At 37.5% G+C, this 21,951-nt stretch overlaps 1 protein-coding gene across 3 annotated transcripts in view; it reads left to right on the forward strand.

Moving 5' to 3' along the window:
- The window catches only part of LOC137298869 (LIM and SH3 domain protein F42H10.3-like), a 108,229-nt gene that overhangs the window by 80,132 nt on the left and 6,146 nt on the right, over window positions 1–21,951 (forward strand). The window contains exons 4-14 of one of the 3 annotated variants that reach the window (XM_067831210.1): window positions 617–800; window positions 3,195–3,308; window positions 4,958–4,984; window positions 9,747–9,905; window positions 11,714–11,863; window positions 15,115–15,183; window positions 15,615–15,686; window positions 16,926–16,985; window positions 18,250–18,303; window positions 18,564–18,629; window positions 19,961–20,020. In XM_067831210.1, coding sequence (XP_067687311.1) covers window positions 617–800; window positions 3,195–3,308; window positions 4,958–4,984; window positions 9,747–9,905; window positions 11,714–11,863; window positions 15,115–15,183; window positions 15,615–15,686; window positions 16,926–16,985; window positions 18,250–18,303; window positions 18,564–18,629; window positions 19,961–20,020 — 1,015 coding nt within the window. The remainder of the gene's footprint in view (window positions 1–616; window positions 801–3,194; window positions 3,309–4,957; window positions 4,985–9,746; window positions 9,906–11,713; window positions 11,864–15,114; window positions 15,184–15,614; window positions 15,687–16,925; window positions 16,986–18,249; window positions 18,304–18,563; window positions 18,630–19,960; window positions 20,021–21,951) is intronic. The other 2 variants (XM_067831211.1, XM_067831212.1) reach the window with 2 other exon arrangements.

Consider the following 21,951-nt stretch of genomic DNA (forward strand, 5'->3'; position numbering starts at 1 on the left):
AAGAAAGCAAACCTCTTAAAGAAATTATGTAGATGTATTATTTATGTTCCACAAGTCCACAGCAGAACTCTGTAATTGAAGACTTCTGAGAAAGACTGCATCAATTATTTAGGTATACTGAGTGAAATGTTCTGTCATCCATATCGAAATCATGCAAACTATTTCATATATACCTGTATATTTATAAAACCTTTTTCTTCTTAATTTTTTTTTTCTGGTAAATTTTCTACTTGAGTATATTAGACTTCATGATAAGATATTAATATACTTCTTTTTCTTTCTAACATTTGTGCGTTTGTGTTTCTTTCAGGGTGGTTCAAGTTTTCCAACCTTAAATAATAACTGCTGTTCATTTTCAGGTTAATGAGACCTTCCTGGTAGGATTTAGTTATCATGAGACCGAATAACTTGGAATTATTTTCTGAGAATCTGTGGTAGTTTCTCAAGAAGAATTATGAATATATGTGATAAGTCATGTTAAAAGTTGTCCTTTCATTTTCAAATTTTGTATTTTGTTTCATTCCGTCAGTGCATTTTAAACTACAAGTTCATTGATTTTCAGCAGGTAACTGTCCTTTGACCTTTGTCTATATTTTTGTCATTTCCTACTTTTCAGATTAAGTACCATGAAAATTTTGAAAAAGAAAAAGGCAAAAAAATGTCTGTGGCTGACGACCCTGAAACCCAGCGTCTCAAGAAGAACATGCAAGTTGTGAGCAATGTGGCCTACCACAACACACTCCAGGAAAAAGCAAGGATGGAACAGAACCGGCCTAACGAGGAAACAGATAACTTTGCAGGTAAACTCGATCAGGACACTGCAAAAACCTAAAGCTAAATTCAGCATTTTTTTCTTTTCTTTAACATAATACTGACGTTTCATGTAGCTGAAATATTGTCAAAGCAATTTAGACACAATCAACGCACCCCAACCCATGTTCCATTTAACAGTCTTAGTTGTAAGATGATTGGTTCTTTCATACTTTAACATCAACTAACAACAGTTGTGCAGCTAGAATGATTTTGTGGAAGTAGGTCCATATAGTTGCAAGGCATAGGCAATGTGAAGGAGGCCCATCTGGATTACAGGTCAGTCAGAGGAGGTCATCTCTTGGATGACAGATCAGTTAAAGTAGGTCCATCTCCTGGATGACAGGTCAAAGGAGGTCATCTCTTGGATACAGGTCAGTTAAAGGAGGTCATTTCCTGGCTAACAGATCAGTTAAAGGAGGTCATCTTCTGGATGACAGGTCAGTTAAAGGAGGTCTATCTCCTGGATGACGTATCTCGGGCAGTAGCATTTTCCAGCAACTTCTCATGTATTAAGTTCATTGTTCTGTTTCCATTCAGACTAAGAGTCCTCTTCATCTTTGAAATCTCAAACAGTGAACTCCAACTTGATAAAAACATCAGAATTATCCTGACATTAAAGGTTTTTATTTCATAAGAAGAGTCAATGTGCAGCAGCAGCATGACTATGCAGTACATGCCACACAGTGCAATTTATTTGAAGGTCAAGTCTTGTAAAGCTTGTCTATAACATGTGGAATGATTCAGTATCCTGATCATTGGAGTAACTGCGATGCTAAATCCCAATCCTCACTCAATGCTGAGTCGCAGACAGTATTGTGGAGTTCACTGTATCTGCCTCATCAGATCATGGTGTCCCATGTCTTGCTGTTGTGGCTGCATCAGCTAATGGCTTAAATGCTGCCATTTTGAGTTGCTGTTTATTTCATGTCATATTCATTCCTCATCCTCTGATCTACAACATTTTACACAATATAAATAAAGAGATTCTGAAGGACAAGTCAAAAAGGAAAGAAAGATTAATATTGCTAAAAGGAAAAATGTGAACAATCTTTTGTAGCTCCATTGATGATTTAGTAGACAGTGTTGAAAATTTCAACAGTTTTGTCTGGTTTGCTGAAAATAAGTGTAGACATTTTGAGTGAAATGTTTAGGAAAGGGATTATTATTGCTGTAAAACTATGAATTTACTAGAAAGTATTGCTGATTTCAAAACTGGTCTTATGTCTTATAATATAAATCAGTGTAGAGTTTATGAAGGGTGTGAAAAATTGCTTATCTCTAATGAAAATTTGAAATTACAATGAAGTATTGCTTGTTTCAACAGTTTTGTCTTACTTCCTGAAAATAACAGTGTTATTTATGTAGCGTTGACATTGACTGCAATTAACATGCATATGTGTTATCTAATATTTCATACTAACAACTCTAGATCATGTTATCATGAAATCTGTCTTTGATTCATGCTTCTCAGATATCTTCTCTGTCTCTAAAAGTTGCTTCAGTGACTGTGCCTATCTGCTGATTTATGAATGCATTTCAATTGTAGAGTTTTATATGATCACTTCTATTTCATGCGTTGGTGCTGACTAAGATCCAAAATCTGTAATAAACTTACAAGATGCAACAAGATACTGCTACTGACGCCCTGTCCTGTATTGAAACTATAGGTCCTGCCAGTACCTGTCCCTTATCTCACAGCATTGTAGTGGTGTACCTTGAATGCTGATCCTAAATCCCCAGCCCTTTAGGTGGAATACCATCCCTACTGATCATGTATTTCATACCATTTGATAGACCTATTCTGGTACTACACTCTGGTGTAATATGAGCAATACTGGTCACATGTACAGAACCACTTTAGCAGTGTCCTTCAATTCTGATCCAGTATCCCATTCTTCTTTGGTGCATTATGATCAATACTGATCACATATTGATCACATTTGGTTGAGTACCATCCCAACTGATGCTGTATCCACTAGCAGTTTAGGAAATGCCATTTCTGCTGAACTTACCACCTGCAGTTTTAATAGTACTAGTCCTGTCTAATCTACAATTTTGGTGTAATACTTGCAATACTATTCACATGTCCAGAACCATTTTGGCTGTCCAAATCTGATCCAGTATCCCCTTATTTCTGGGTATGTAATGATCAAAACTGATCATATATTCCTTTCGCCCATCAGACCAACGACCAAGGTTCGATTCCCCACATGGTGCAGTATGTGAAGTCCATTTCTTGTGCCCCCAAACTCACTCACTTATATATTCCCTAACAGTTTGGTGAAGTACCATCCCTACTGACCCTATCACCCACCATTTTGCTACAATGTTTAGTTTGAGTTTTGCTATGCTTGTTTGTGTTTTGCATGTACCCTCAACAGCTCGCAGGCGCGGTCACAAGAACCCAGGTAGCATATCTGACTATGTGCCCACGGCCATGGCATCTCCTCCTCCCCAAAACCAACCCACCCATGTCTACAACTCTAAAGGAGAAGGTAAGAACAACAGTCACAACAACAGTAGTGACAACAACAGTGGTGGAAGTTCAGCCATTCCATGCATTTCTTTCTCTGAGATCTTGATGGTGTTATAGCAGGAACCACTTGAAAATTTCAAGGTTGTGAACGTTTTTTTTGACAATGGTCAAAAAGACCAAGATCTTTAATGGATAAATCTTCCTTTTAATTCTTTGATAGCATCAACTGTCAGTTGATGAAGGGGTCTGAAATGATCCGAAACATCGTGTGTCAAAGAATTAAAAAGATTTATCCATAAAAGATCTTGGTCATATATAACAACTTTTAATTGCCGCTGAAAGACATCAGTGGTCAAAAAGATTCTTTTATTTGTAGGTCTTGATTGTGTTAACATAATTTAATGTATTCAGTAGGATTGTAGATGGAAATCAGATTTTGAGTCATTTGGTAACAATTTAGTATTTCTCTGATGAAGTGAAAAGCATTCAAAAGATGGGGTTTTATTAAAAGTGATACAGATTTATGTATGTTATATGATCTTGTGATCTAACACTGTTAACGGCATCCATGTCTCAGTGCTGCATGACTGCTGGAAGTAGTTGTCAGGAATGATGTCAATCAACTGTGTTGTGATTGTCCTCTAATACTGCATCTAAACTGTCTTGCTACATGAGATAGTCATGTATTGTATATCTGTGTCAACTAAAGGGGCGTTTGTGACAAGGCTGATGTCTTGACACAGACTGCAATTTTCCAGAATTGTACCACTGAAAAGATGTTAAAGAACACCCAATCCTTTCATGCTACTGTAGTTAATCTTTCATGTCTTGGGATCGTTAGGGTAGCTTAGTGGTTAAAAGTTTTCACTTGTCACAGAGACCAGGTTCAATTCCCTCATGGGTACAATTTGTAAAGCCGATTTCTGATGTCCCCAAACATGATACTGCTGAAATATTGCTAAAAGCGGGGTAGAAGCTTATCCACTTTCATCCCTTGACATTATGTCTATGGTGATATGAAATAATTTGGCGTTTCTGAACTTGAGATTTCTTATGTATATTTTTTTTCTCTCCTGAATAGAAGAATATCAATAAACTTAAAACAAGTCCTTTTCATATGTTCAAGGTTGTAACTAACTCTTAGGTGTACCTGAGTTAGTGATGATATCAGATAAAACATACACGTCTTGAGTTTTCATCAGTGTGTTATTATTATCAGTATGGGCAAGAAAAACTGATGATAATGTTTTATATTGTTTTGGAAAATAACTCACAGATAGAAATATTAACCTTTGGCATTTTGACAATACTAGTCATGTGATGGTGCTAACTTAAGCAGAACTAGTATTTTTTTTTAAAAAGTTCATTTTAAGACTTGAATGTCTTTTGTATCTTTGCAGTTTGAATACAATACCTTTAGCTTGGTGGTAGGAAGTCTAAATGCTTATGGTATTTTGGCAGTTATTCTTCTATTTTTGTTGGTATTTTTTTAATCGTTCACATACATATGATTTGTTTCAGACATTTCCAGTAATATTCATTGTTTCTTTGTTTCATTGTTACCCATTCTTTATGTTTGTATCATTCAGTTATTCTTGTAGTGCATGTCGATGAAAATCAAGGATGATTAATGTGTATTGTGATTTTAAAATTACCCTTCATTTGTAGAAGAAGCAGAGGTATTTGATGGTGAGAGTAAGTAACAAAAAGATTACTTTGTGCAAAGCTTATATCTTTCCTATCGCTGGAAAATTTGCTCCTGCAGTTTTCAGGGAATTCTGTTGAGGGATAGCTACACGTAACATTTCTACAACACATCCTCAGTAATTCAGCGTATCTCCATTCTGTTGTAAACCCAGGAACCATTCACTACCAAAGTTTGGTCAAGGAAGAAAAGATCATTTCAGTCTCTTATCAGTAACTTTACAAGTTCTTTTGTATTTTGAGTGGATGTTCTTTACTGTGATGTCATGGCTCAGAATTCATTCCCAGCAACCATTGCTTTGTTTGTCATTAACACTGCAGTCAGCAATATGACTGCAAGTCTGGACCAGACATTCACAATTTTTAGATCTACATCATGAACAGTGATCTAAGCAATTGGGATATGATGACATGTGTTAAAGTCAGCAAGCATGACAACTAATCCCATTAGTCACCTCCTGGGTTAGTGAAGATCAGTTGTAACCTGGATCTTCATGGGTCACAACCTTTGCTGATCAAAAGAGATGATCACATGGATCAGCATGTGAATTGATCAGCAGCATGTCCTTGTACTGTTACAACAAGGCTTGATGCTTACAATAGCAATCACTGGATTGTCTGATCCTGACTCAGCTGTCCACCAACTGTACATGATTGGCTGCAATGTCTAAATGTCCAAGCAGTCAATCATGTTTTTTCATAATTGTACACAAACAAATTTGGAATATATATTTGCGTTAGCAATATTTTTCACAAAGTTGGTTTTGTTACATTTCATAAGCTCTACCATCTCAGGATTGAATTTATCATAAAGACTCCAGGAATTTTAGGTTCCTAACATGTTAGTCATCCTGAAAGGAGGTAATATTTGCAAATGCATTTTGTGCAATTCAAAACAAAATCTGAAGTACTACGTATGATTTCTATATTGAAAACATAACCAAGAAAATTTAATAAATGACACCAATCAATTATTTTCAATGATTTCAATTATGAGATTTTAACCTATTCCCAACACTAGCAGTTATGGTGATGGATGGTTCCTGGTTACATGACAATGGAGATATGTTACACAAGGTATTCACAATGCATTTTACTTGTGTGTTTGAATTATTCAACACAGAAGATAACATGTTTGATATTAACCAAGGAAATGATATAACACTTTATAACATGTTGAGTTGGACATAAGCCATAATGTGTTGGTATGGACAGAAGTCTGGTAATATTTTGTAACAAAACCTTTGATTTGTCTTAACACTGATAACATCAAACATGACCATCAATAGTATAATTGCTTGGGCCACAACAATTCCATCACTTGTGTAGAAAAACTGCTTTGGTACTGCCAGTCTCACTTACTCCCTCACTCACTCACTCTAGTTCTTGGCAGAAAGAAATCTGGGAACTTACGAAGTATTCATGCAAGATCTCTGTGTTTTTGTTTTTGACATTGAGAAGGTAGGATTATGTATCATTCAGAAAAGGTAGGGGATATTGGATTTACAAGATTGATTAAATACAAATGATGATGCCAAGGAGGAAACCAATGATGATGAGAAATTAAGGGAAAATGTGACAGTTTTCTCTATTCCTTTGGAAATGTTTCATCTGTCTGTCCAATCTGGCAAGTTGTCAACACTGACATGAAATCTCAGTTCCATCTTTGGCTTCAGCTCTACAATCCAGCCTGTTGTCAAAACTGGACTACTACATAAGTCTTGATAAGTGCAGGTTTAGACAGCTTCCATTGTATATTTATTTTTGTCATGTGCATTGGCGAGTGGTATACTCGGAAATTGGAATATCCCCTACTTTTTTTAAATGGCATATGACTGCTGTCTGTTACCTGGAATTGTATATGAGCAAAATATTCTTAATTACGTCATTAAACCCCATTTTACCTCACATGGTACCTGATGGTACAGAAAATACTGCCATTTCAAATTAACAACAGCCAAATTAAGAACACCTCATTAACAGAACAACTTTCTGTTAATGTTTTGCAGGCTATTCAAAATTGAGATCACTTTCAAACCGTCATATCCCATGTTTGTTGTAAAACTGTGTAAGGGAGTAACGGGGAAACTTTCAAAATTCTTCTCGTGTCTGCTTGCACACTTGTGACAGTGATGATGTTTTTGTTGACAAATGAATTGCCATAAGTCATAGGATGAAGATGTAGGTCATTGGCACATTTACCAAATTAAAGTTATAATTACATGTGTTTTGAAAACAGCTTTTGTAGACAAATACACTATACAACATTTACACTTGCAATAATTTGTCCATATGTCACAAAATGATTAAAATTAAGTTTTGTTTTATTGTAATCGTTGTATATTCATGACCCTCCCTTATTTCATTGGGCAGTGCTGGAATTTGTTGTGGCTTAACTGGCACATTACATTAACATTGGGGTGATCTTCACTGGTAGTATTGGACACATATGCCTTGAATGTCAGTATCAATTTCACCTTTCATCAATGTTTAGTGAATGTGTTTTACGTTGTTTCATGAAAAACTCATTCACCCACTTACTATTTCACAATGGGACAATGCAGTCTGTCTTGGCATGAGAGTAGTATGAAAGAGACATGTTTCTTTTAAAAAAAATTTTATTTTTATTTTATTTTATTTTGTTATTTTTATTTTATTATTTTTTGAGTAGTCTGTATGTTTTACCCTGGTCACATTTTTCACTCATTTGTAGTTGTGTTACAAATATGATCATGAATATCACTCTCACAGTAAATCATCAATATATATGACTTAAATCAATCTGCTCTACATTTGACCATAGGCAGTATGGCAGTCTTGTGGTTAAATTGTTCACTTTTCATGCCTAAAACCCAGGTTTGATTCCCCAGATGGGTGAAATGTGTGAAGCCCATTTCTGGTGACACTGCTTGAATATTGCAATAAGTGTGATGGATAACTAAACACATGCACTCTCATTTGACCAGTGTCTGTTGTAAGAGGCAACTAGTGGATTGTATGATGATGTAGATCAATGTCAATCACTGGTCCAGCCTTGATATGTACAAACTGCTGCCACCTAGCTGAAAATTGCTGTTAATTAAACAAAAAAAACCCAACTTGACCTGTTTCCTTTTTAATACATTTTGTTTGTCTTGAGCTTTTGTAATGTTGCATGCTTGTGTTTGTCATTTGTTTGTCATAATTGTAATATTTGTTAAAGAATTATTTGTTAATTCAAGTCATGATCCTAGATTTATATTTTAACTCTTCTCATACTGCCTGTGATTTAGTTTCATTTTGTATATAATTTGGATTTAATTTTTTGTAATAGCAACGTGCTGTCATAATTTCATATCATCACATGACTTCATGACACATATAACACAGGTCATTGTTTTGACAAAGGATGTAAACAGTCTGCCATCACCATTGCTTTGTTTGTTATTCAGAGCTAAGTACAAGTTTTGGGGATTGACATGAGCTCAAGTCTGTTCGCCCTATCAAGGCAGACTGATTGTTTTATCCCCCTGCCTAGTTATTTTCAATAAGTACTGGTATGAAATTAGACGTTGACTAGCTTCATATACCAGCTGTATTTACGCTTGATTCATGTAACTTAATAAGAGCACGGCATCTGCCGTGATCAGTGGCAACATCTACCATCACTATGTAAACATTGTCACTCCAACATATCACATGATTGCTAATGTTACAGGTGTGATATACCGGACTTTTAACCTTTGTATGATAATTATGCAAATGTGACCACCTAAGCTCTGTTTCTCATATACATTATATTTTTCTTCTCAAGTCCAGCCACATCTTAATCAGATCACCAACTTTTGCTATAAGTTTAAAAAAAGTTGCCCAATGTGCGAGTGAAAATGGCTATGTAGCATTTTAGACTTTCTTAAATTGCTAAATGTGGTATTGCACCCAATTATTACAATAATATGCAGTGGAAGTTAGTTTGTTGACAAGCATTGATGCTTGAACATCACTTATTATAAAAATAGTACTGCATAATATCAGATTGCTACTATTACCCTGTGTCATAAATATCAAATGTTAGGTATAAATGTGTGTTCTGCTCAGTGAAAGTTTGCTTACTGTTAGTTTTATTTATAACTTAAGATATCAGATCCCACATTTGACTAATCTGTCAGACTCATTCTAGAAGAATTACAAGTCAGATGTTTTGTTGCTGTTCCAAGCAACATTTGCTTAAAACCAACTCAAACATGGCTTAATTAGAATATGACCAAGATGCTTCAAGAATGAATAATTATCTCTGCCATTCAAGTGAATGATGTTAAGGTGTGAAGCCTGTCGTGCAGAACTGACTGCATTTGTACATGGGGGTGGTGTAGCCTAGTGGTTCAAGTGTTCACTTGTGCTGAAGACCCAGGTTCGATTCCCCACATGATTATAATGTTTGAAGCTCATTTCTGGTTGCCTTGTGATATAGCTAGAGATATTGCAAAGTAGCATAAGGCCTAACTCACTCAATCATTCACAAGGGATAGATAATCAGTAATTCTGAGTTCCGGGAGGATATTTTAAAAGAAAATGAACCCTGGAGAGAAACGTCATGGACGAAGTCTCATCAGTCTGTTGTCATGAACAATGGATAGCGGAATGTATGTAATATGAAGCACCAGAGTCTTGAACTGATCGATCAGTCATGCACACAAGCAGATATATGCAAGTTGTTGCACACATGCCTACATTCCTGGCTAATGTGGATATGTACTTGTTTGCTTGTTTACAGAACAGAATCACCAGCCCAGGAGGCAGATTGGGTCTATTGCAGATTATGACCCGATACCCAACCAGATAATTGCGGGCCAACCCTCTGGGTACCAGTCGGTGCCAAGCCAGCAACCCCGTTCACCCGCCATGTTTGCACCAACACCGTACAGCCCCCCAGGTAAGCTATATCATGGTCAGTGGGGTGAATGATTTAGGACTTGACTCACTTCCAGGGCAAGTCCATGGTGTGAGCTACTTCATAGGTTCATTGTTTGGGATAAATGATTTCTGACATGTCTGACTTCAAGGGCAAGTCATTGGTGAGCTAACTGTTGCTTCATTTTGTCTTGTCAGTAATATAAGATTTCAGACCTGTCTGGCTTCATCTGCAAGGCAGAGGCATCAACCCTGGTTGCTTACTGGAATACTGTTTGCACTGCATTTACTGTTGTGATCAATATATTGTGTTGATGTTACAACTTGGAAGCACTATGGATGAATTCCTGGTGAAGAGGTATGGTGACTTGTCCAAGAAAGTACATTCTGAAATTTCAAATGCATGGTTGTGTGAGGGAGATGTTTACAGTCTGGTGGTATTCTGACCACATTCATGACTAATTTTCAGGTTGAAGGTTCAGATGCTGTTGTTGACATTGTCACAGAATCAATTCATGTGTAGAAATCAGCAGTGTCTGAAATATGTACAAATAGCCTGGTAATAAAACTGTTTGCTTGTCATGCCAAAATACTTGGTTCAAGGCTGACCTACAGTGCAATGTTTGAGAGCTATGTCTGATGTCGCCCAGCTGTGATATGCTCTCTCTCTTCTTGGAAAGGACGAGCAGTTTTAAAAACTCATTCTGTGGACTGCATGGAGTTCACTGCATTTTACTGACTCAATTGGTCCAAGACAAGCATAGTCATTGAAATGGCTAGCATCTGTTGTGCCCATCATGTAACTTGCACATCTAGAAAACACTGAATCAGTGAAACAAATCTTGCCATGATCATCCCAAGGTAGTTCCTCACAAGTCTTTAGTTATTCTGTTCCAGTGTGATCATGTCCTTTTCATGATGTACTGTCAGTGAAAGCAGTTTTAAGAGACAATTTGCATCTATTATGAGCGTGAGAAGCGTGCACAGGTGATTGATTGGACATCAAGTGAATTGTTTCAAGAACTGATGGACTTCAACTTCCTGGTGTGTGTGGTAAACATGGTCTTCTAGAGCTGAACATAGCTATCATCAGATGACCTTGTCTCCTATTGCAGCCCAGTTTTGCATTAGAGAGAGATAATATTAAGGATCAGACTAGCTGTAAACTTTCTCACTATGGTAATATGCCTGGTCCTTTCAGGTCACCAAGATATACTGGTAGCTGTGAAATTGCTGACTATGGTATACTGGAATGGTTCATTAGGTCACTAAGATAAACTTGTAACATTACAGACTGTGGTATATTGGACAGGTTGTTAAGTCATCCTAATATGCTGGTAGGTGTAATATTGTAACCTCAGCCATCTTCCAGACATGTTAATATGTCTCCTATTACATTGTTATAGTGCTACCCTAGACATCTCATAGCATCAGGTGAAATCATTGTCTATGGTGGAGGATGATTCATGTCAAGATTGGTTTTATTGATTCAGTTAATCACCTGTGCAAGATCTAAGTTAGCATCAATTAAGGTTGAAAAATAAGCATGATTATAAGTATTTAAAAGTAATCCAGAAGATGGTAAGTCTGGGTGTTCAATTAGTTATCATGTAACCGTTGAGCCAAGTTTGTGCTTACATCACAATGACAGTGGAGTGTTTCCGAGGATATTCCAACCAGTGTTGAGATAAGAGTGCCTGTCAGAAAGGTGGTCTTTGCCTCCATACAACCCCAGCTTACCTCTAACAGGTTCTCCCCAGCTCCTGCTAACAGGTTAATACTTTCCAGCACCATGTAACTCTGCTTACTCACAGTGCGTTGCATTTACAGGACAGTTTAGTTCCGTGCAACGGCAGATTGGGTCAGTAAACTTTAACCCAATGCCAAACAGCAACCCTGCTTCAAGCAGCCAGTACTCATCCCAGCCGCAGGTGCGGCCAGGCCAAAGTTCCATGTATACACCCTTTAGGCCTGGGCAAGGTAGGTGTTGGTACAAAGTGTGGAGATGCTGTGCTTGCACCCTCACACCTAGTGTCGTCATCACTTAGAGATCTCATCCGCCATGTAGTGGGCTGGGTTTGTTTCAGTTTTACCTTCAGCAGTTGGTTGTTCCATAGCACCTCCTGATATTTTTACTGGACCTTAAATTTAAGGTTCATTGTTCCTGAAACACAGTCCCTGATACCCTCATACCTTGACCTCCATCCCTATCTGGGGTCCAGATTTTGATGGTTTGCCTGTATTCCTCCCAGATACTTCCCAATGATTGGCATCAGTGTTATTTTTCAAAATTAAGAAACATAAGTTTGATTTAATCTGACATTTTCACATCTTGTGAGCCTTTACAATAACTGTTTTAAGTAACAGATGACCCTTGCCATATAAGTCAAGAAACAACAACTTGTAAATAGACATATTGTTATCTCCACAAGGTAAATATTCCTGTCCTGGCATTGCATTCCTACTGCAGCCATATGAACATGTTATCTTTTAGAAGGATCTGAAAACATCACTCCAGACTTGCTCACATCTGTCAAAAGACACTTGCCTCCAATAAACACCTGTCTGATTCACACATGCACCTTCAATACAGAGTTGCTCATAATCACCTGTCAATACAGACCTACTTACCTCATCTGTCAGCAGACACCTGCACATCACTTCATCTGTCAGTACACATCAGCCTGATAGTAACCACCTTACCTCCTGCCAACCAATACACACTTGACCCACTTGTCTGTACAAACATCTTATATCTATCAGTACAGACCTACTTACCTCTTCCTGCCCATTCACTTCACCTGTCAGTATACACCTGCCCATCTCACCTGGTAATTGCGACTTTACTTACCGACCAGTACACTTGACCCATCTACCTGTCTGTACACACCAGCACTTCTCACCTGTCAATACAAACCTACCTGTCGCATCTGCCCATCACTTCACCTGTCAATATACACCTGCCCCTGTCACCTGGTAATAGTGACCTACCATCCTCTGTCAATGACCTACTTACTCCACCTAGCAACAAACAGCTGCCCATCACTTCACCAATCAATACACGCATTCCCCTCTCACCTGGTAAATGCCACCTTCCATTGTACCAACCAATACACACTTGACCCATACACCTGTCTATACAGACCTACCCATCTCACCTGCCCACCCACCAATCAAAACATTCCATCAGGGGCTCACGACAGTATCATTTCTCCATCTAGTCCTGACAGTCACAGGAATGCCTGTTCCTACCCAGTTCGGTATGTGGTGGTTACTGTTTGTTTGGGAGATGTTACATTAGCATGTTTGCTTGAAACAGTTTTTCATCTCATCCACAGGACGTCCATCACCAAAATTGTATTTGCCCATTATGAAAATCAAATGATATACCCTAACACTTTGTGATAGTATATATTTATCCAACCTTGTACTAGTATCAAAGAAATGTTCCATGACTTGACTATGATCTATGAACCTATGCTTCTGCACTGTTAAAGTCTCTTGATAGAGAAACTAGGCCTACAATGAGGGCTTTATGTTATAATTAGTTAATATCTTGCTCTTGATATTACATTTAAGCTGAAAATGTTTCAGTTCATTTAGTACAGTGGTTGAAAATTCTTCTGGGGTGAAGAAAATTTCCATTTGGTTAATTAATAAAGATGTCAGGATGGAAGGGTGATTTTGTTATCTCTGTGTTTAATTTGCCAAAATGTTGGTACATTTAAGTGGGGGCACAAGTGGTCCAGTGCATGTAAACTTTTATTTCCATCAGAGAAAACAAGTGTGCTTCAAAGATTAAATCCCCTTGAAAAGTTAAGAGCAATTTGACAGAAAAAATTGTGTGTCATATCATTTGTGAGCACTTCTTGCAGCATTTCAACTGATTAATGATAAGTGTTAAACTAACTGACATTAATTGTCACTGAGGCATACAGGATATTTGACAAGGAAAAATGTGATACAACCTTGGAGCTGATCTAGACCAATAAGGGTGGGGTTAAGCTGTCAAAGAGATCCAGAAAGTCAAGACAACCAATGCATTTATTAAAAATAAATGTGCATGGACCTCTCATTCAGGGAAGTACAGAATAGCATGAGACAGAACACAACATTTACATTTGTGATTGAATGTGCATGAAACATTGTTGGGTTGTTTTCAGTGGTTGATGTTATGTATGTACCAAATGTGTGATAGCAACGTATGCTATGTTTCTTCAACAAAACTTGGCCTTTATCTTGTGGACAATATGTCTCAGGGGCTTCACCTAGAGATTCATAGAAAGATTGCTAATCAGAATTATTGTCAGTAGGAAAAGATACATTCTTTACCTATGGACTGCTTTTAAGATATGTTCAAGATGAAGGGGTAGGGGATGCCATCCTGCACAAACATTTCACAACTGATGGGGAGGATAATATTTTTTTTCTTTACACAAAGTTACTTCAACATTTATTGATAGATCACCATTCAAACTCTGTTGCCTATATCAACTGACAGCCGTACTTTTACCTAGAGGCTTGTCTCCACAGAAGCCAATTTCATTCAGCCTTTGATTGTTGCTCTCTCAAAATGTTCCCACACATGCGTGTTGCAGTAAGTGGTAGACATTCAGTTCCAGATCACACAAGATTTGCTCCTACATAAAACTGCACTGCTACATTGCTGAATTCACTCACTGAGACAGCTGGGTAGCATAATGGTAAAAGCATTCACTTATCACTACCAAGACTTGGGTTTGATTCCTAACATGGGCACAATATGTTAAGGATGTTTCGTGAGACCCCTGATGTTTTACCGCAATTTTAACAGAATTAAACTTGTGGATCAAGTATTCCAGGTACTAATAAAGGTCAAGGTTTGATTCTCCACACTGGCAAAATGCAAAGGTCATATCTTGTGCCCCACTTCCATCTTGAGTTTGTTGGAGTGTTGCTAAAAGTGTCTACAAATTTTTGGTCACTCATTTCTCTAAGCTTCTCACTAAGTGAGGGCTAAACCAACTGAAGCCTTTTCAGCTTTGTTGTATTCTTACAAGATGGCAACTTTATTGTTTCCATCTGAATTTATTTCGTCACATTATGATGCTGTCACCGGTTTACTCCTCATCACGTGGTGGTGAGGTGGGGTCGTATGACTCCACACCTCATACTGTCGGATTATTTTCATAGTTACGTCACGTTACTGCATGAGTTGCATGTTTTTCTCACTCCTAACATCATGTGGGTAGTTGTGGAAGACAGACCTGATGTCAAGGACGAAGAGCCTGTCCCCCAACCGTATACTGATCAAACACAGGGTAGGTCAAGTTCCCTGTGTTTTGCTTTGCATTGAAGTAAGTGCAAATACAGTTAATACATTTATGGTTATACATATCAAAGTTTATATTATATTCGTAAGAAATCTTTGTTGTGTAATGTGGCAATTTTACAATTTTAGAGTTTTAGAAATTTTGAAAGAAGAAACAGTAATAGTGTTCTTAATGTCCAAGTATTTATTCAAACTTTAAAATATATATATTGACATAATTAACAACTGAGAATAAGATATAATTTGAATTTCTACATCACAGTTCATACAGTCATTACTGGTAACATATCAAGATCAATACTTAGCAGATACAGATCATGATAATAATATGCTAAAAAGTCATGTAAGTTGAAACCAATGCTCTTGTGCTGACAATGAACAAAGACCATTAGCATTCAGGCCATATTTGTCTTGCTGTAGAAGAACCATCTGAGATTGTTGGAGCAGGGTTTAGGACGACCTATCCTACAGGTATTCCAAGTTCTCCGACGGGTAGGCAATTGCATAAATCCTATATTTAAAGCTGGCACACAGTGAGAATGATCCCATATTAAAGACATGCTCAGTGAAAAAAGTTACATTCCCATATAAAGGCAAGCACACTATGTAAGGAGCCATGATGCCATAATAGTCTTGCGCACACTGCACGAAGTGATGGCTTGTAAAACCTTCCCTTACAAGGCTGTTATACCAGACATGTCATTATCAAACCTTAACTATCCAGTTCCAGAATCATTACCCCTTCCCTTTCCACCCATTTCTACAACCCTGTTTTATTTCAGTGTAGGTAATTTTTCAAAGTTGGTTATCCCTCCTTCTTCCCCAAAAATCATTTTTCTTTATACACATATTATGCATATACGTACATATGCATGTTTTTCTCTAATGTATTGTCCCTTGATGTTTCCCAAAGCTGATCTCTCTGCTTGTTTCTGAAATCTAATCTTCTGTTTGCAACCAAGGCCTAGGGAGCTCCTCTGAACAGTCTTCATAGTTATCCCTTTGTTTTGTAAAGACTGTACTGTTTTTCTTGAAAACATGAAAATGTTATTAAAAAACGATATCAGCCTTATCAGTAATTGCTAAGTGAAGAAGGTGTCAAAGAAATAAATTTAAAAATTCACTATAATTGTGTGTGTGCAACTTGTTAGACAATTATGACTGTGGTTTGATGAATGTGGATTAATTGGTCACTATGGCAACACAGTATGGACATTACCTTGGTAGAAGACCACATAATAAGGCCATACAGGCTGTTCGATAGATCTTTGCCAGTGGCACAAAACTGTCTACATGATCGTAAGCCAGTGGTGAAGATTGGCAGATATGATCAATTTTGTGCTACATTATGTTTGTGCAACCAGGCCATTTTTGATTCAGTGACCCAATGGCTGGTTTGGCTATTCTCACAAGCATCAAGAGACCCTTTCTTATTGATTGTTTTTTCACAATTTTAGCCGAAAGGTCCAGTAGATGATTGAAATGTTTAAAAATTAAGTTCAACTCCCTGATAAGTAGTTCTTCTTTTAACTGAAACAGGTTTTGCAATAACCCAAGATACTGAATGATAATTATGTTGGATTATTTTCTTGCTATTTTTGCTTATTCGTAACCACAGTAATAAAATCTTTGGATTGTCATACCACTGGTAAGGGTGATGCCCTGACTTTGTATGAAGATATTGACGTAGAACGAATGCATGCTGTTTATTTTCACACTATGGTTGACAAGGTTCTCCGGAGGACACACGATTCAGCAGCCAGTCTATTTCCCACACGCCACAATCACACGGTATGTCAGTACATCTCCGTAGCAGCTCTACTTTTCTACTTTGTTACTCATCTATGTTCTCATTTGGTTAAATGCACAGTTTATATTGGAAATGGCAATGAATCAGAGGCTATGGTATTTTCATAACATTTTCTTTTCTGTTTTATTTTATTTTCTGATTATTTTGTTTATTAATTTTGTTACAAGTTGTCTTTTTGAGACTATTGCACTGTATTTTTAGGTAAATTTTTAAAAAGGTCCAAGTCGTGATAGCTGGGGAAAAAGGGAAATTCAGTGAGATTACATTATCAGTATTGCACGATATAGAAACCTTTCTGATATGTTCAGACAAACCTAGAATCATGGTGTTTGTGGTAACTGCATTAGTATTTTTCATGTTAAAGAGGTGGTAGGTTAGCTAGGCTCAGTAACCTATTGATTGTGCTGTGTGTAGAATGTAGAAGGGGAGTAGCCTAGCGATTAAAGTGCTTGCTTGTCATACTGAAAATCTGGGTTTGATTGCTCACATGGGTACAATGTGTGAAGTCCATTTCTGGTGTCACTGACATGATACTGCTTTAATATTTCTAAAACGGCATGAAACTGAACTTGCTGACGGCTGTATCCTGTTGCTACAAGAGTTAATGGTTATAGACCACTGAGTGTTTAAGTTTGTGACATGGTTGATTGTGTGAACACCCCATGAGATGGATGGTCGTTCATGTCATGAATCAGACTCAGTCATGAAAGTCTTTAGTGCTGTAATATAGCTGAGTGTGGTATAGAACAACATTCACTTGGAAGGAAAACCTGGTTCTGTGGATCGTCAGCTTCTTTATTGCAATGAGATTGACATTTTTGTGTAGGTACTACACTACTATCAAGACATAACTTGCTCGAAAATTATGTTAGTATCTGCACTGAAACATTGACTTATTAGGAAGGAGGGGTAGCCTAGTGGTTAAAGCATTCATTCATCCCGCCAAAGACCTGGGTTGGATTCCCCACATGGGTAGAGTGTGTGAAGCCCATTTCTGGTGTTCCCCACTGTGATATTGCTGGAATATTTCTAAAAGCAGAGTAAAACTAAGCTCACTCAATCACTAGAACTTGGTTTTCCTTCATCTTTAAAACTTCCAAAATACCTCTCAAAGAAACATACACTCTGTTGGCTTTTGCCAGAGCCTAGCTCCTCTTTAACTGGAAATCTACTGTAGATATTATACATGGCCAAGTCAGGGATTGCATGCGTTTTGTTTTCTTCGCATTGGGTGTGGTACAACAGACGAAGACTTCAGTGGTGGGACATTCCAAACAACATACCCGGTAGATACACCAGGTACGTTCACCAGGTTCCATGAATAACAGTGTGACACTTGCTTAAGAGATATAAGCAATATATATCCACTGTAGTGTGTAATACCAGCATATTCCACTTTTGTCACATTTCTTTTCAACAAGGTTGTGTTTAACTCACATAGGAAGTGAACACATTACCTTCCAGTTTGTGTTTCAGTAGTTGGTTTTGACAGTTTGTGTGAAGTTGTTTATATCCATTAGAGCACCAGAGATTATCTGTGCTGTATCTGTAATGTTCAGAGCTTGTTGAAGACGACAATGTTAGTAGAGGCTTCAGTCCATCATTGGATAAGTCACAACATCCTGGTAGGTACAAGAACGTTAATGTAGGGTCCAGGTGTGTGACTAGCTAGTAGAGGGTTAATGTAGAGTCAGAATCTGGGTATAGCCAGCAGAATAGGGTTAATGTAGAGTCAGAATCAGTGGCTAACCAACAGTATAGGGTTCATGTAGAGTCAGAATCAGTGGCTAACCAACAGTATAGGGTTCATGTAGAGTCTGAATCCGTGGCTAACCAGCAGTGTTGGGTTAATGTAGAGTCAGAATCAGTATACAGCGAGCAGTGTTGGGTTAATGTAGAGTCAGAATCAGTGTACAGCAAGCAGTGTTGGGTAGCTAGCTTTATGTAATCTGTGGCTAGTTAGCAATAAGGTATTAAATGAACTGAGGAGCTCTTGCTAGAGTCTACTGTAGGGTTAATACAGACATAATTATCAGAATTGACTGATGTGAAGATGTTACATAATTATTGTGATTAATGTCTTGGCCATTTCTGCCATTGTACCTTGGTTGCAATGTTTAAGCTATCAACCACTGGTTTATCTGGCCAGATCAGCTTTTGTGACTTTGTGGTATTATTGCTGACTGTGGCATAGAGCAACGTTCACTCTCTCATTTACTAACTGTCATTTAAGCCATTGCTTCCATCACCTGACAGAATAAGTGTATCACACTCTCCAAGCTTACTCATTTAGTGTAGTAATAAAGTTTTTTGTTATTCAAGTTATTAATGAACTAAGTTTAGAACTCAAGTGCCTGGTTATAAATATCTTGTATATGTAGCTTTTTCTAGTTTCAAGTAATCTTTAAGTAGCAACTATGTATAGCATAATCTTATGTAGTATTGTAACCTAAGTAATGACCACATATACAAATCAAAAGACGCTAAGAGCACCTGTTTCTTTCATATTAGTATAGTCTGGACATGCTGTAAGGTATTGGCTATAGTAATGAGAAAGAGTTAGGTATTCTATAGATTCTTTTGATTAGTATATATTTATAGTAAACTGCTGCTTTATACAACTAAGAACTAAGATATATGTGACAACGATTTAATGGAAAGACAACACATCATGTTAAATTTTATATGGAAACTTTTAAACTTAAGATTTGGCAAAGGAATTTGCAGTGGTTGAATCTGAATTCAAAGACAGTAACAATAATTTTTATGATCATATGTGGAAAAAGGCCACGAAACATGAATAAGAAGTACAACAAACTTTACATCGTAGATGATATGATTACGTATAATGGTGTGTAAACATTAAGGAAGTGTTACGAGACAAACAGTATTGCACAACTGTGTATCCCTGCTGTGCCTGAATCACTGCATGCTATGATGTTGATGTTTGGTGTAGTGGAGGATCCTAGTGCTGTTGGCGCCAGCTTTAGAACAACGTACCAGGTGGATGAAGAAGGTAAGATGTCTTCACCACACCTCGTCTGCTTCTATCTCTGCACGTATGGGGTGAGCTGTGGGTTTATTACTGTGGAGCTTCTGCACTTAGAGAATCTGTAAAAACCAACCTGTTTTCTCTTTAAGTGGTTAAATACCAAAGTAGGAATAAAAGACCCCTTCTGTGTGAAGGTAAGTGTAACCGTGTACTTAGCGAGAATGTAGCTGTGTCTTAACAGGCTGCAAAAACTGGCTATACAAGTGGAATACTCCCAAGGGACTTCGGTTGGTTGAAAGAGTGCCAGAAAAAATAAAATCATGGGAAAACTCCCATATGCCTTGAGCATGTACTAGTTATGTGGATATGTGCACTATATAAATGTCCTATTCTGATAAGTGTTAAGTATTAAAAATATGGCAACAATGGACTGCCAGTGATTGTATGGGTGCTTCATGCTATACTCAACTTTCAGTTTTTGACAATGGAAGCAGTTAGGGCAAACAGTTCTTGTATAAAAACTTGCAGTTACTGAATTAGTATGTAGTATGTACTGTCCAACAGTCTGTTTCACAGGCAGGTATTCAGTATGCATGTAAAGACAAATTGGAAGGGATTTTATGACTGCATCCAGCAATACATGTTTGCTCCTTTTTAAACAATTCTGTGAAAATACAGTCAATTACAATTATGTTGAAATCAATGGAAAAATTCATTTCATTTTGTGATAATCATAGTTCTCTATACACATATCCCCAAAAATACACAGCTAGTTCTTATGACATATATAACACCAGTTTGTTATATCTGTCAGTTTGTTATAAGTGTAGCTGGCTGTATCTGGAACAAACAGTTGGGGAGACAGGTTTGTACATTCCTCAGGAGAAGATGGGTGTATGACTGGGGAGATGGTAGAATAATACTGGATTTTGATGTTGTTGAGATTCCGTGTATATATATACAGTATGGTTCAAAATTATTGAGAATAGCTAAAGCATTTCATATTATTAAACGAGAACAAATCAGATAAAATTGAATGTATTGTGAAAGTGAACTGACCTTTTCATGCTGTGTAGGTAACAATTTAATATTTTATCAAGTCTCCTTGAGCTTCACGGCACAGTCTAAGACGGGTAGGCATACTTCCTATCAGAGAGGTTAGTGTCTCGTGAGTTATGCTGTCCCAGTATCGGACCACTTCTCTCTTCATGTCTTCAATTTTTGTCAACCCCTTTTGATTCACACATTCCTTCATCATCCCCCAAATGTTCTCAATGGGATTTAAGTCAGGACTAAATGCAGGAAATGGTAATGCAGTCACATTTTTCTCCTGAAACCACTGCTTGGCATGTTTTGCGGTGTGTTTAGGAGCATTATCTTGCTGCAAAATCCAGTCATTTCCATAAAACACATGTGCACTTGGAAGGAGAAAATTATCTAATATGTTAGTGTAGCGTTGACTTGTCAGATTTCCCTCAAACACACGCAGCAGGGTCGTTCCTAATAAGGATATCCCTCCCCATACATGAAACTTTGGGCTGTATTTAGGTCGTCGATACAACGGTGCTGACGCAGACTTTGTCCATATTTTCATATTATTGGGATATACCCATATTGAGCTTTCATCAGTAAAAATCACATTTTCCCAGTCAAAGTTTTCATGTGCCAAACACCACTCAACACGCCTGTCTTTATGTTCTTGTTTCATGAGAGGAGAAGGAATTCCAGTCTTTTTCTCCCATCCAAGATCAATCAAATTTCTTCTAACTGTAGATTTTGATACAACTGTTGATCCCCTTTCTATCATTTCATACCTGATGTTGGAGATGCTTGCCCTTTGCTTTTTAGACGCTAAAATTCCCAGCCGGACGCGATCTGAGAAGTCCAATTTTCTGGGTCTCCCTGCTCCTTTCTGGTGCCCAAAATCCTTTCCCTCTTTAAAATTCTTCCTAATC

The sequence above is a fragment of the Haliotis asinina genome, chromosome 10 (genome assembly GCF_037392515.1).
Source record: "Haliotis asinina isolate JCU_RB_2024 chromosome 10, JCU_Hal_asi_v2, whole genome shotgun sequence".
In the NCBI taxonomy this organism is placed as follows: Eukaryota; Metazoa; Mollusca; class Gastropoda; order Lepetellida; family Haliotidae; genus Haliotis; species Haliotis asinina.